This window comes from Alosa pseudoharengus, unplaced genomic scaffold, assembly GCF_046254945.1.
Source record: "Alosa pseudoharengus isolate Yale_2024_CS ecotype anadromous, Long Island Sound unplaced genomic scaffold, YU_APseudo_1.1 YU_APseudo_1.1_scf_5, whole genome shotgun sequence".
NCBI lineage: Eukaryota > Metazoa > Chordata > Actinopteri > Clupeiformes > Clupeidae > Alosa > Alosa pseudoharengus.
The window spans coordinates 6198771-6214776 of NW_027468837.1; the positions used below are offsets into that span (position 1 = coordinate 6198771).

The 16006-nt window shown below is 41.0% G+C and overlaps 1 protein-coding gene across 1 annotated transcript in view; it reads right to left on the reverse strand.

Annotated features, from left to right (window-relative positions):
- The window catches only part of LOC143103753 (calcium-dependent secretion activator 1-like), an 83720-nt gene that overhangs the window by 1583 nt on the left and 66131 nt on the right, over positions 1 to 16006 (reverse strand). The window contains exons 19-30 of the mRNA XM_076267562.1: positions 13745 to 13851; positions 13306 to 13335; positions 10645 to 10801; positions 10108 to 10249; positions 8607 to 8774; positions 5934 to 6089; positions 5424 to 5571; positions 5209 to 5283; positions 4971 to 5054; positions 3780 to 3812; positions 3086 to 3193; positions 2 to 106 (exon numbers count right to left, since the gene is read on the reverse strand). Of these exons, the coding sequence (XP_076123677.1) occupies positions 2 to 106; positions 3086 to 3193; positions 3780 to 3812; positions 4971 to 5054; positions 5209 to 5283; positions 5424 to 5571; positions 5934 to 6089; positions 8607 to 8774; positions 10108 to 10249; positions 10645 to 10801; positions 13306 to 13335; positions 13745 to 13851 (1313 nt within the window). The remainder of the gene's footprint in view (position 1; positions 107 to 3085; positions 3194 to 3779; positions 3813 to 4970; positions 5055 to 5208; positions 5284 to 5423; positions 5572 to 5933; positions 6090 to 8606; positions 8775 to 10107; positions 10250 to 10644; positions 10802 to 13305; positions 13336 to 13744; positions 13852 to 16006) is intronic.

Below are 16006 nucleotides of genomic sequence, written 5' to 3' on the forward strand. Positions count from 1 at the left end.
CCTTTACAATCCTGATGAGGATTTTCAGCTGGTAGACGTGAAGCTGCTGTTCCATGCGTTCAGTGAGCCACGTACCCAGGAGGTTCATGGTCCCAGTGTACCATTGCTGAAACACACACAAATGCAGCGTTCTCCAGCAAAACACAAACGCACACAGACACCACACACAAACAGATACAAACAGGACAAAATGTCTGTCCTGACAAGATAAAAGTTATCACAGTCACATGCAACATGACACATAGCCAGACGGTAACAGTAACAATGACACGCCTTCACACTCATGCGCATCCTCTCTGGGAGGATTGCTGGCTCTATGAAGTTGCACATGCGCACACACACACACACACACACACACACACATACACACACACACACACATACACACACACACACATACACACACATACACACACACACACACACACTACATATCTATTTGAACGCATATGAAGTCAACATGTGCAGGACATGTTGACACAGACACAAACGCACACTGAATTCTTATTAGTTTAGGATGGGCTGATCTCTAAAAGGCTTGTTTTCCACTGTCAACTAAGAAGACCTTGAATCTGCAAAAGAAGGATATAGTAAAAATCATGTGTATAAAATTACATATTGCTCTGCTGTGATGTCAAAGTGAATTCAAGGCACTGCTTCCACCACGAGAGGGCACTAAAGATACAGTAGGCTCCACTTGGAGATCCGGTGGCTTGCCCGCTACTACTTGTTCTGTGGGCTTTTTTAGGTCCAATATCTGTACTGACATTTATATACTGTATGCATCTGCTACTACTTAAAGGTTATTACTTTTAAATTATCCAGAAATGTAGCAGACAATAAAGTGCTCTATCATAAAACTTTCTAAGAAATTCTGTCAAGTGTTGCCCATGAACGTAATCAAAAGTAAAACAGAATATGAACTTATGGTATTAAATGACAGACTAAATTAAACTCTTTGTATGAATAGTTTTGATGACATAACCAGACAACCCTGTACGGTAACCAGTGAAAGTGAAGTAAAACACATGGTTGAAAGAGTATGAAAGTGTAAGTGTGCAAAGTAAACCCACAGGCAACAATGAGCAGTACTGTTTTCTTCAACCATTTCTGTAATCTTAAATCCGTAATGCAATTAGAAATAGCACACAGCAAATATGGAGGTTAAATCCAAAAAGTCTGTAAGCTTCTCAGATAAAAGAGAACAGCACATTTATGAATGCATGAAAGGTTCTTACCTCATAATAGTATAAAATGCGACTCAAATCTTTGATATATGATTCTGTGGAGTGACTAGGCAGGAAAGAGCATTTACTTCGACCATCTGGGGTTGGAATAACTGCGGGTGATTACTGATGTGCCAGATCAAACATTAATTTAGAATGAAATCCAAAAGCTTCTCAAGTGTCCACATAGCCCCAGACATCCTCAGAGATGTGTGCTATTATTGATTTACTCCAAGGCTTCCAGCTTTATAGTTTGACTGATCGATTTATTTCTTTGTTAATTGATTGACTGATTGAATTCATTGGGTGTAATTTTGGTTGCTTCATCTGATTAAGTGGTTCACTTCATATGATTAATTGAAATTGAACGGACTAAATCATGGCTTTGATTCATCATTTTGAGGATTGCCTGTCCACTTCACATAGTCCACTGAATCGTGCATCGCATGCAGGCAGGTTGAGCAGGCTGGTGGGTGCTAGTGGGAGTATTAGCTTGTGTGTGTGTAAGAGTGGGGCTTTGAGCAGAGGGTCATGCTAGTAGATGTACACAGGTAGATTATCTGATCTCAACTCATGCCACTCAACAGAATGTGATAAAACAGCAGGACAAAAGAGATAAGTTTCACTTTGTTGAGAGAAAAGAAAAAAAAGAAGGAAGAAGGTAATATAAGGCAGAAGGGGAGCAAGAGAGTCAGCAGATGAGGACGAGCAGAGCGCACGGGTGAGAGATGGGAGGGGAGGCAGTGTGAGAGGGGAGCGCCCCACAACACTGGTGACGGACTTCACACTAGTCAGATGTCTTGACCATGCATCATTGAAACAGGTTGCATAGTGTCAAAACGAGTGGACGGGGGTGAATGCTGCACAGCACAGACGTTCAGCCTTAAAAGGACAGATTGTGCGCTGAACGCAACAGTCTGCCCATATGAAATATACATGCAATACAAAATAAATAGACAAAACACATCCCTAAAATGTCCTAAGAAAACACACAAATCACGTGTGTGTCCCACACACTTGGTCATGAACACACACTCACGCATATGATAGCACAGACATCAATTAACACATAGCTTAATAAAAGTTGAGCCCTGACACAAATGTATATGCAGCACGACACACTGCCAATGAGACAATGCTTCACCACGCTCATTTACAACTCTCTCACACACACACACGCATGCACGCACGCACCACACACACACACACACACGAGAACACACACACACACACACACACACACACACACACACACACACACAACACAATTCAGCAAAACATCAGTGAAAACAAAGACCACACATCAGCGTACATGTATCACCAGGGATTATTTCAGTTTAGAGGGCAGTGCTCTCAGTCTTTGACACTCACAGGTCATAGCTGATGTAAAAAACAACAGGTTTTCAGTTAGTTAGGTAGTTGCTAAGGAGACTAATCAGAGACTATTCTTCAGTAAAATTAAGTGTTTTCAACTGGACAGACTATTTAGCATATTTGTTTATGTCCAGTCAAATGTTTTAGTTGTGCAGGAGAGCACTGCTTAAAATAATCCCATTTTTAAAGGTTGCTGAACACTTTGCCTTTCAGCAAAAATGTCGCAGTACACAGAAGGCATAAGCGATATAAAAATGCTACACTGGAATACAGTGGGTTTAACAACATTTATAGTAAGTGCAAGGAGTGTGAGACAGACAGAAAAAGACAGACAGAGACACACAGTCTCTGCAGTTTCTTGAAGTTGACATGTTTTTTTCGTTTCTTTTTCTCAAGTGACTTATCCCTCTCTGCCCCAATGTTTTGCCTCATTTTGGATAGGCCCCTCCCATCGTGGGATTTGGAGGAGGCGGCATCTTACTTACATCAAATAACCTCTCTATGTACACCTCCTCATTGACCTTATCTCGCAGAATGTCCTGAGAGTGCCGCACAAAGGTTACGTATCCATCTGCCACATCCATCCCGGGTTTCTAGAAGAACCAGGACAAACAAGAGTGTTAGCGGTCTTACAGTATCCATGACGATCCCTTACTGAGACTTTTACACTATTTATTCCAAGAGAGTCCGGGCCAAGCTGGCAACACAAAAAAAGAGAAACTTGAAAAGTAACGAATGAAAGGAATAATTGTGTAGGCAGATGGTGGGTTAAAATAGGAAAGGAACACACACAGAAAGGATCCAAACACTGGTGGGACACAGTCATGCGTAATAAACACACAGGCCACGACCGGACATGATGGCTAAAGTGACTACTCTTCAGTCAAAGGGGTTAGGAAGTTAACATGATCAATGTCACGAATGTTGTGAATAGCTGTTAATACAAAGTGTTAAAGGTGATTTTAATCAATGGCCAAATTCTGATCAAGTCAGCGCATGTTGGTTGGCTCTAAAGGGGGAGACGTTTTAGACACCACCAGCATTTTGAAAGAAAGTATAGATACAGAATGTTAGATATTTAAATGCTTAAATATTTCCAAGACACCAGACACAACACAGACAGTAGGCAAACTGACAAAGGCAACAACAACACAAAGGCAAACTGGCGTGACCACTTACAGGGACATCCACATACTTTGAGGCCGCTTTCACCTGAAATCAAAAAAACATTGTCTTTACAGTAAAGGAGTCTAACAGAACAACCATGCATATAACTGTCTTCATTGATCTCACAATGCGCTAGGTGCATTCTATGTATAAAGATATAACACTTTAAAAGGTTTGAAAAGACAAATCTCCCTTCAACCACATCCTCATTCTCAAAACAAACCATTTCAGTAGCTTTATGATGAAGTACCTTGGAAGGTTCAGAAAAACAGCATTCATTTTCCCTATACAAGGAAAAGCCTGACAGATCATATGCAAAGGTAACACCATTTGTTGTTTTCATTTTGCTACTAATATTGTTAGACTGTATTTTAGAGGTAATATGTTAAATTGATATGTTAGAAATCCAAAAGTGCTCATAATGATTATTGATCAAAATAGTTTGTCTAGACTGGTCTGATTGTTCAATTGCATTGTTGCATGCAGCAAACTCCATTGAAAAGAGCAAACATGGTGGTTTATCAGGCACCTTTGCATAAGATCTTTCAATTAGGTTATTTCCAAAGCAGCCTGTAAAGCATGATGTTTTAACTCTTCCATCGCACATACAGTGCTCATTTCAGTCATTAGGTAAATCAGTTCGCAGCACACAATTGTCAAATTGTCAAAACTTTCACTTTAGAGGTGTGGCAGGCTTTGCAAAATGTTATTTTCACCTTGAGTTGAACAATATTGATTTTGCAAGCATGCTTTGGACAGTCAAAACCTGTAGATTAACCAAAAGGGTTAATCTATGTGGTTTTAACGTGAGTTTAGTTTTTATAGAAGCACTTTTGCATTTGCCCTTGGTCAATACCAACCAATACTACTCCTTGTCCATTTCAAACAGCATCGGTCAGAATTTAAAATCGTAGGCTATGTTGTGCATTCACATGTTCCACTGAACACTGGATTTTACAAATGGGCATGTTCATGTTCATGTACTGTCTGGTGATGACCAACAGTGTGGAAAAGGCCAAAGCATCTACTTTCTGAACCTGGGATTTACACCTCTGCTGCTATAGGCCATGTGAATCTTTTACATTTTTGGATGATTGAAAAATATTTATGTGCTGAGTGAGATGGAAGATGTTCTCCAGATTGTACAACCATTGGATACCATAGGGGTCCGACAGCTAATGAAGGATAGCGTGTTATACTCACTGTGAAAGACAGAAAGGATGAGAACAGTGTCCCTTCATCGTAACGGGATATCTTCGCCAACACACTCTCAAGAATAGCAACAAACTAAACATTTGAACAAAAAAAAAAAAAAAACATATTTATAGTCTTGTTTTATCCACTTCATGAAATCAAACAATTACTCATGGTGTCTTCCTTCACCCTAAAAGTAATTACATTCAACATACTATGATGATATGTTAATAGACTTGTTACATACCTTTGCAACCAAAAGAGAGATCATTTCCTTGACACTCGATTCAATGAGTTCATCTATTTTAGAATGTTTCTGTTTCTAAACAAGAGAAAAGGCAACAATACATACACCTTAGTAGAAGAACAGAAATATGTAGTAGATTACGAAGTCATAGATTTAGGCTTATAATTTTAGGCTTGTAATTTTGGACTACTGACTACTCTCATATTGGCCCTTACCTCTGAACCCATCTCCATTGCACAAAGTTTAGCTGACTGGTCCTTGGCATCCACCATCACATTAAACATAGTGCATATGGAGAGGGGGATTCGGAAGTCTGTGGAGCGGCTGCTTTTGGTCAGCTTGGACTCCAATGCCATGCGGGTGCTGTTACACAACAAGCAGGAAATATATTTAGATGCCAGAAGAAAAAACAGTTAAAAGTCTAGAAACTTCTAGATGGTCTCTCATGAGTAATTGGTTGAGAACTAGATGTACAAAATATGACCGCCGCTCAGTCCTGCACATTCACATGGTATACTATGGTATACTTCACTAGTGCGGCAGTCGTAATAAGAATTGGAGAATTGCTTGCTACTTAACAAAAGTGAATGCCCATACTGTGTATTTATGCAAGGCAATTCCCCACCAAAGCATGGAATTATTTTTCACATGACTTGACCCATGAACAAATACTGTATGTTTTCTGAATGGTAGTCAACAAAAATTGACATGAATCAAAAATGTACCGTTTCACACAATTTTCAATCATGTCGCTGGACATCTGTTTCATGCGGTTATCAAGTTGCTTGGCGAACTCCTCCTCGGGCCAGTGCAGATCCCTGATGAAAGTCTGCAGGGCATCCAGCTTCCAGAACAGGTCCTCGGATGTTCCAGACCCATTGCTGACAGGCACAAGCACAGGTCAGAGGTCAAGAGTAAGGGCTCACCAGGCCACACACACACACACACAGATCATGGGGATGCAGAGGGCCTGACTCGCTCAGCAATTGAACAGCACATTTGGGTGTGTATGCTTTACTTTGACCGCACATTGACTGAATCCTGACTGGAGGATTACAGAATATATTGTCCAATTTGGGGTTGACTTCCGTCAGTTTGTCAGTCAGCGTATGGCAAAATAAGAAGACAGAACTGCCCCGAAAAGGAAAAACCAATAACCAAACCAGTTGGAGTGGTTATTAACCCTAGCGGTTAACAGACTTCATGCACGCTTTGTCTGAGAACATGTTTTCATTTGTGGGGAGTTCTTGGGAATGTTATGGTGAGAGAAGGCATGTACAGGTCACTGGACACAGCTCTTTCTTATGGGTGTCCTGTCTTATAAGACTGCTTACAGCTGATAGCTTGTCTACACATACAGCTGCAGTAAGGGGCAAGTTTACAGAGGGTCTAAAACATGAAGCACCTAATTAGACTAGGAGAACACTGAATCATAGTTTATTTAATACAAATGCTTGTCTGGCATATTAGGACTTACTGTCTAGTTAAAGTTTAGCCCTGTCCAAAGACACTTGCTTTGACAAAGAGATTTTCAACACAGAGGGCCTTATCTTAGCGATCTAAAATGCAGCGCATAGTGTATTCTTACCACGACGCAACGCGTATTCCTATCTTACACTCGATTTTTTTTCGCCATGCGCTTCTCTTTTATTAAACAATGCGCCAAGGGGTGTGGCAATTAATAACCTAAGGTGTGGTCTAGAGCATTATCTAAAAATCGCTAACTGGTCTATAGCGAAAGGTGCATATGATGCTGAGGACGCACTGTCACGAGATGTAAGCAGCCACTCATCTGCAGGATAAATGTCCTTAGGATTTTTTTATTCAGTCATTCGAACATTATTGGGGTAAGTGTTGCTTTTTCCAGGCTATGTTTTCTATGGTAACCCATTGTCAGTCAATAGTGAAAGTAATTAACTGTGTATAACTGTTTTGTCGTTGACTATGACACCACGGTGAAGTTAGTTTCACTTTGCCTATGAGTTCTCATAATATACGAGTGCAGATGTGTGTAGCCTATACTTTGCTACGTTTTAGTTAAACATGGTTTAGTGGAATAACTGTTCCATACGGTTTCGCGTGCAAGCAGATTCCTTCAAATGCGCCGCTGACTATCAAAATACCAATGCGCTGTTTGAAGTTGCGCTGATTGCTGTTAAAGGGAATGACAGATGTCATTATCATTGGTTTAAAGGATGTTACACCCAAAACACACCCTTGACTGATTAAGAAACATAAGAGCCGCCTTTTTGAGAAACCACCCCGAATGTGGACTGGACAAATCCCTAAATGTATAAGCTATTCGCCAGTGACCATGCGTTTTAGATCGCCAAGATAGGGCCCAGAACCTGTTTCATATTATCAAAGGGAGCAAAGACATGGGTGTCATTTATTTGACAGAAGGGACAGAAGATACTTTTGTTTGGCAGAAGAGCTAAGAGTCCATGACAGAAACACAGTACAAACACCAGGCCCTCTCTCACCACCCATGCCCGACGTTGAAGTGGAAGGGGGGGGGGGGTTGTTGAGGTCAAACACACCATGCAGTCAGTTCTGAAGACGTGGTCATCCTGAGCAGAGATATAGATGGGTGAGCAAAGAGGGTCTGATGTGAGGGTGGAGAAGAAAGACTAGTTTCTATCGTCACGGATGCCAGCTCCACTGAAGATGGCAGAGCTTCAGTGCGTAAGAGAATGCAGAGACAGATCTACAGTATGTGTGATGAGAGTGGAGAGTTCCACCTGCCACCAACCAACACTCACGGAACCACCACGGAACCACCATCTGCTTCGGATCACAGTGTAGCTATATTCATAAACCATCTACAGTTTCTAATGGAGTTCGATAGGTCTATCATATATTAACTCCCTTCAGATAGATCATCAAACTGATGGGGGGGGGGGGGGGCATCATCATGGAGAGATGCAGAATCACTCAGGACTGTGTCTTATGACACAAACATTGACAGGATTGAGTGAAAGATCCCTTTTATTGGGCACAGTAACTACTGTACAGTGTAGCTGGAAGGCTTGGGTGGTGTTTCAGACCTCTCCATCTCAGACCTCACCCCTAATGGCATGCACACTGAGGAAAATGAAAAACCCGAAAGGTTCTCATTTTTCACCGTGAAGGTCGAGGTCAAGCCAGATCCCCCCTGCAGTGAATTTGGCATGAAAATGTCTGTAGATGCCAAAACTCTGGTAATAATATTTTTATCCCCAATTTTGTTTTAGGATGCACTTATGAATATATATATATATATATATTTTGAGCAAGTATAAATTCATCAGCCCATACTTATTTGTTTTGAGATGGCAGTCATTAGACACACTTCATGCCAAACAACTGTAAATGAATGCATCAGATCTATGTTGAACTACTACTTGTTGAATACACACTCGGAGTCATAAATAGCGGCCATCCAAGACGGGGTGGAAAAGCTAGGCATTTGAGGAAGGTTAACAGATAGTCCAGCTACTGGCAGACCAGCGGGTAGATTTGGTACTTTGGGGATTTGTAGGTTCACATTTGGTAGATTCACATTGGGCAGATTACTTGTTAAACTCCTGCAGAAACAGACAAAAAGAAAATATAAAATAAAATCCATAATAGTGATGATGTAGATGGTGCAGAACACAATGTGACAGACATTGTCAAAACAGAGAGGTGCTGAATAAACCAAAACCCAAAAATATAATTTGTAGCCAAGGTTAGAAAATGCACATACTGGTACTTTTTTAAAACGACTTACAGCATTATCTTTTTAAATCTATACAGAAATAAATACAAACAATCTCCACTGTGATGGTCAAAACCATATCCTAAACAGTCTAGTATTGTACATAATAGATTTGAAAGGTTATGCAATCATGTATAAGTTAGAAGCTTGGAGCTGTACCATGTTTTAAGAAATGATGAAATGAGAATGCATTACAGGAATAAGGACAGGGCTGTTTTAAGCAACAACAGGGACATGTAATAATGTGACAGAAAGAAGAGGACATATAAAGCACTAGACAACACTTAAGACAGTGAAGCAATGCTTAAATTATGGATTAGTTTACAAAACGAAATAAACAAAAAGCTGTGGACTTTTGGGAGGCCCTTAGAAAGTAGTAAATACCTCAATGAGTCAGAAATGTATTATTATAAATCTTTAAGACAATTATATCACTCTGCTGAACATATCCCCCATCTACTGGTCTTGAAGTTAATATTACATGAAAAAGGTAATAGTGGAAATCTACGTGAAAATCATGTTAAGCATGTTTCAAGTGTTAATGTGGTCCAACTGTGTGGATTGAAACTGGGAAAAGATGGTAAATGCAAGATTAATTCATGGACAAATATTTAGCAAAGCCTCAGACACCTATGCCAAAACAGATATATAAGGTACATGTGATTATACAACAATATCAGATCAGGGCCCATATTCACAAATTATCAACAGGCTAAGAGTACCTTTCTTGAAGACACTCATGTGAATTAATGACCGTGTCGTAATAAAATGTTTTGTGAATACAGGCCAAGGTCTATAAAGCCATACAGTCTAGACCAGTGCAACATGACAGAGAAATTGTACAGAGAAAAGACCTGTAAGAACACTGATACACTGTTTTAGTGATGTGTGATTTAGCCTAATTTGCTATTTCTCTGTCTCAATATATTCTAAAAAAAAAAAGCTACAAGCTAAAAAAAAAGAGTTATTGTTAGTTAGTTGCCACATAAGATAATACTTGTGACAAATCGGGTTGTTATAATGAAGTCTAGTACTGTCATACGAATGCTCTCATATAAACACAACATTGTTATCTTTTGAGAGGTATTAAGGCAGAGAGCCATTATTGTCATGTTGTCCACTATGTTCCCTGAATGTTTATTCACAGTAGTGTCTCTTACTTCACTGGTTCCCATGACTCGCGCTCAAAGCCCCTGCTGATGGACTGTGCAATAGAGGTCTCCATCAAGTCCACATATCGCACCACCAATGGGGCATACAGGTCCTGCAGGTGTTTGTGGAACTTGCCATTGCACAAGTGATCTGGAGGAGAGGCAACCGAGAGGAAGATCAACAGTTCCATTATCATTGAGACACAGGTGCTTTCACAGGTCACACTTTTGCAAACACCTAATTTACTGTTCTGAAACACATTTTAGCAAACTTCTTAAGGAAAGTTATTTCACACCGTGGAGGAAGATAAAAAGAGAACAAAACAACACCTGTGAATTTAAAACATCTGTGGTGATAAATACACTGAATAAATTAGATGATGCATCACATTTTCATGTGTAATTTCTCATTTACACCATTTAGCCTACAAAGACAAGAAACTTTATTAGTTCACTGCAAATGTTAAAAAGGTTCTTTGCATAAAGATCTCAACTAACTCTCTTTTTAAAGTAAAATATGGCACCGGTAAGTGTTAGGTTGCTCACAGTCCAACCGGAGAAAGTCGTTGAGCAGCTGGAAGAGTGGGAAGCTATCCCAGCTCTCTGGAGACTGGATCTCTAATGCAGCGTCCATGTCCTCAGCGTAAAGGGAGAGGAAGTTCTCTGCATGCTCAACCATGAGGTCTGTCCACCACGCGAAGGCCTGGACAACCCGAGGCAGGGATGCCGCAAAAGGGAAGAGGAGAAAAACAGTCCACAGTCACTTGAAGTTGTGAATACATCTCAGGCAAGCTTTGCACCAGCAAGTTCAATGAGAACTTAGCTATCACCATCCAAGTTGTTTAGACAAACGAGATACTCGCTTGCCCTTCAGTGGCATGTGGTTTTAGCTCTAAACGTAAGTCTTGTTAATATCTAGAGTCCTGTTTTAGCAATAAGACTTTTACCTTTTTACCATGCATGCTGCTCATCAATGAAAACTTAGAAAGCTACCGAGAAGCTTACTTAGTTTGCAGTGGTGTCCCAGTGGTCAACTAACCCAGGGGGGTGCATGCAAAGCTAGGGCTGCTGGGGAGTTAATCCACCAACAGTGACCACTCTTTTGGCAAAGCTGGGGCCAATATTGTGACAAAAAAGTCCCTTTCCAGTGTAGACTCACCCTTGTCCCTCTGCTACCCCAGTGTTCTTTGCAGGATCCTCTATGCTTTTAGATTTCTGTGGTTCACTGGTTGAATTGTGTGATTATTTGAATTTAACTTTAATTTATGAAGAATAACGTGCCAGTAGAAACAACAAAGCCAGCTGCCACAGTTTTATGATTTTTTTTAGTCTGCAGCCGTCAGTATACATGTCCTCTCCATTAATGAGTTTTTTGCGAGTATTTATGTACAAATGTGTACAATATTCAAATTCTGATGACGTCATGACAGTAGTGACCTATATATGACTCTATGGTAGTGACAGTGTGTAGCTTTCTAATCTGCCACAATCTACAGAACCAGGGCTCATGGGACCATAATGATGCTTGTGCCATGCATAGGGGCCTTCCCCTGCATGCGGTTCTCCTCTTGGATGGAAGATGGAAGCTTCCTCTCAGCACATCCTGGTGCCACTGTCTTTTGATGGGTATGGATGCACCTCTGAACCATGCACGCTGCCTCAGACAAACCAAGAACTTCAAGCAGGCAGTGACCTTCCTCAAGGTCGACAGGAGTTCTATGGAGCCATTGCTGTGTATCTTTGTGGTGTTTTGCATTCATTCCTGTTTTGGTCATACTTCTCAGAGTGTTTTTTTTCAGTGTTCAAGTCTTGACTAAGATTCTGTGGCCTGCTTGTGGACTTGGCATGGCTTACTTTTTTCTCACAAAATTCTGCATTTGACAAACTCAGTCGAGGGAACTGATTAAACCATAAAGAGCTTAATCCTTCCCTTTGGGGGCATGCTGTTTATTTATATTCACTTTCAGATCTGGTGAGTCACACATTCATCTGCCTGCCTAGATGAACTCGGTTAAAAGGGGTCACAAGCTGTTTCTCAACTTACCGTACCACTTACCTGACCCACATCCAAGAGGAAACCGAAAAACAGGACTAAAATCCCAAAAACTTGAACAAGCAGGGATCAGGTCGAGCTACGCTTACTTGGACAAACAAACAATGCACTTGGAGAAAGGGAGGGGGTCTGGATGACTTGGGGCCGGGCAGAAATGAATGTTAGAGTAGTTGGTTGTACTAATCATGTGTGTGTGTGGGGATAGGAGGGAAGGAGTGGGGGGCAAGGCCAGGCTGTCATGACTGAGGGACAGGGTGCATGTTGGCTAAGGACACAGTCGCCCTGGTGAAAACAGCTGATGCAGCAGGCAAGGTTGCAAGCTTCGCAAGCACTGCTGTCACCACAGACTCCAGACTGTGCTGAAGCACTGAAGGACACTAGCCTGCAAGGCGGACGTCCCTCGCAAACACCTCACTACCGGCAGTAATGTGGGGAGAAGGTGAGTATCCTTTGCAGGACATGCACAAGCCATTGACGAGTGTTAAAGGGAGCTGGCTGCACACATTCTCATTTACCACATACCTCTTTCCCCTGCTAAAGCCCATCAGGGATGTCAAAGAGAAACAAAAAACAAGGAGACGGAGCTCTTCATCGCAGTCACACACACATCTGTGCTAAACTGGCTGGCAGAATCATTGCCAATTACTCATGTCTAGATCTGCTGCACATTTTATACAACACTAGTTTATAATGCATTCAGGGGAGTCAGGCAAAGACCCACATGCAGTGATTAACTTAGTTGTGTGTTTTTTTTTTAATAACTTCTTTGAAGCTATAATACTAAACTGAGTATATTCTATCACCATATGTTGTCTCTGTCATACTTCATTTTCTTTATTGGCCTTGTTTTCTTACTGATGCAGAATCAGAATAAATCTCAAATGGCATCGAGAGTTAACGTGCATTACCATTATTTAATAACTTCATCTGGGTCATGCAAACTACTCTAGGATGATGACTCTGACTTGTTTGGTCACCTTAAATTCAGGCAGGCACTTAAAGAAATCGAGTGTAACTGATACCCTAAAATACACTTTCCACCACCACCCCCACACCCCAAAAAGAACTGAAGGTCTTTGACCTGAGTAGCTCACATGCACAGGGGAAAGTGTATGTGATGGGTCTTAAAGGAAAGATAAACATTGATACTGTACCGATTGATCTCCAGTACTTGTGACTGCAGCCTGTTAAGCATATTCAGAAAAATAGAGTAAATCTGCATAGCTCAGAAAGGCCACAATGGATAACCTCTTACCAATGTCTTACCAAATGTGCATTCACTCATGCAAACACTCTCTGCTCTCTCTGATGACTTGGCTAGACTTGATTTCAGAGGCTGCGTCTGCCACTTAACTAGAACTACAACTCAACCTTCCCATGTCACTGCGATTAGGCAGTGACAGAATTCTCTCAGCAAAAAAACAGAGGAGAGATCAAAAACAATACTGTGTCATGCATCGACTCCTTCCACACCTAACCCTGAAATAACCACTGAACGTGCTGTTTCTTAAAATGAAAAGGAGAGAAAAACAGAGAGAGAGAGAGAAAGAGTGAGAGAGAGAAAGAGAGAGGAGGGAGGAGCCATTCACTCACTTCAGCATGGTGATCTTCATTCTGTTGGAGGACTTCAATGACTAACTCAGCAAGACGAATGGTGTCCTCCAGCTTCTTGGCCGGTGTAACTAACTGGCCCGCATTTTCTGCAGCAGATGGTCAAGAGGAGAAGAGGTCAGCCCAGAGAACCAGTCACATGCGCTCAGGGGGATGCAATCAAAGCCCTAGCTGCTTACAATACATTAAATACCCACTTCTCTCAAATATGCCCTTTCTCTCTTACACATGCAGAAACGACCAAGAAGTGCTGCTAATGCTTGAAATATCACATCAGAGAGTCTCATTGCAACACCCACAAACATAATAACTTCCCACAAACATAGGAAACCACAAAAGTAATAAATACCTGCACTTTTTAAATGCAATAATCCCATAAACGTAATAATATCCCACACATGTAATAATTGTTGCCTACCGCAAATATAAAAATTAATTTCTCTGATGTCATAATTATTATGATGTTTAATTACTTGCAAGTGTGAAGTGTCATGGCAAGAAATTATTACTATGTGCTTCGCACAAACATTTCAAGGGAGTGTTTTGGGTGTAACATCCAAGAAACCTGCAGTTCTATTAGTGTGGGCCCCACTAATAGAGACATGACAGTTCTCAAAGTGTGGGCCCCACTAATAGAGACATGACAGTTCTCAAAGTGAGGGCCCCACTAATAGAGACATGACAGGTAGGGCCAGACAAACAGGAGGACATTTTCATGGGCCTAAAAAATGCACTTTTCTATTGACGATAAAGATCATACCCTCAAAACATAACAGCCACACAAACAAATGAGTCATTAATACATAGAAATTAGTGCTATCAAAATCAAATAAAGCTCTAAATCCAAACATTTTGGCGAGGGAAAAACTGGCACGGTCATTTTCAAAAATAGTATTTGAATTCTCTCTCTCTCGCTTTGGACAAAGGCGTCTGCTAAATCCATAACCATAACCATAACCATAACCATAACCATGTGAGTGTTGTTTGTTTCTCTCTCCCTCCCTCTGTGTCTTCTTTTTCATATTTGCATGGACCATGGTGGACCTTGTTGAAATCCAACTGGTTCTTAATATTTCATTCCCATTTTGTTGGGCTGATAGGGGACTTGGGGGAACATCCCCACCCCACCAACATGGAGAAAAAGAGAAATAATGAGAGTACCATCTCCCATTACGTTTGCAGTAGGCAACAGTTATTACGATTGTGGGAAATTATTACGTTTGTAGGATTATCACATTTACAAAGTGCAGATTTGTATTACACTTCTAATTTATTACATTTGGGGGAAGTTATTACGTTTGTGGGTGTTACACTCACTATTAGGATTTAGAACAATAAAAAGACAAAGACAATAAAAAAATGTGTGCCTTCAAATTTGGCAAAGGCTATGGTAACCTCAGATGTGTCATGACATTGTAGGTTACAGTGCAAAGACTCTCTGCGTATCATTTCAAGGGAAGTGTCACTCTTCAGACTGGTGTCCTGGATAAGGATTAAGACTAGACTGAAACTGCATGGAATTGGGAGGAGGAATTCCCCATTCAAACTCTTCGTCTGAGAGAAACTTTAATCCATGTCTGGGAAACCGGCCATTGTCATGTCACTTTAGGACATAACATGTCCTGATCGAGCCAAAGTGTTTGACATGGCCCTTATGACAGTGTCATTGGCATGACGTATGGTATATGGAAATGTCTTTGGGGGACGTTATAAAAGGGGATTAGGGTAATTTCAATTATAGTGCAAAGAGTTTCACAGAGTTCTCTTGCTGCATGTGTCATGACCAGTTAGAGTCTCCTGGACATGAAACCTAGTGACATTCCAAGAACATATAGGGACATACACTGTATAGTGTATACAATACAACGTATTGGGATGCCTGCCATTACACCCACAGGAAATACTTTTTCTGGATGAATTGGCAATAATTCCCACAGACCCTCCAAAGTCTTGTGGAGAGATAAATGGAAGCTGTTATAGCTGCAAAGGGGGGATTTGATGTGATGTCACTGTAGTTCCTATGGGTGTAATGGCAGGTTTCCTAATACCTTTGTCTGTATATAGTGTATCATATGAGCCATGTCAAAGTGAAGCATTTTCACCTTGGTATGAAATCATCCCTTTCTCTGCCTGTTGCTGTGCTGTGGAGGACACTTTGTGACCTCCACTGGTGAACTCCACTCACACGTACATGACGTGAGCTCCGAGGGGACCTTGTGATATTCACACAGACCACTGGCGTCA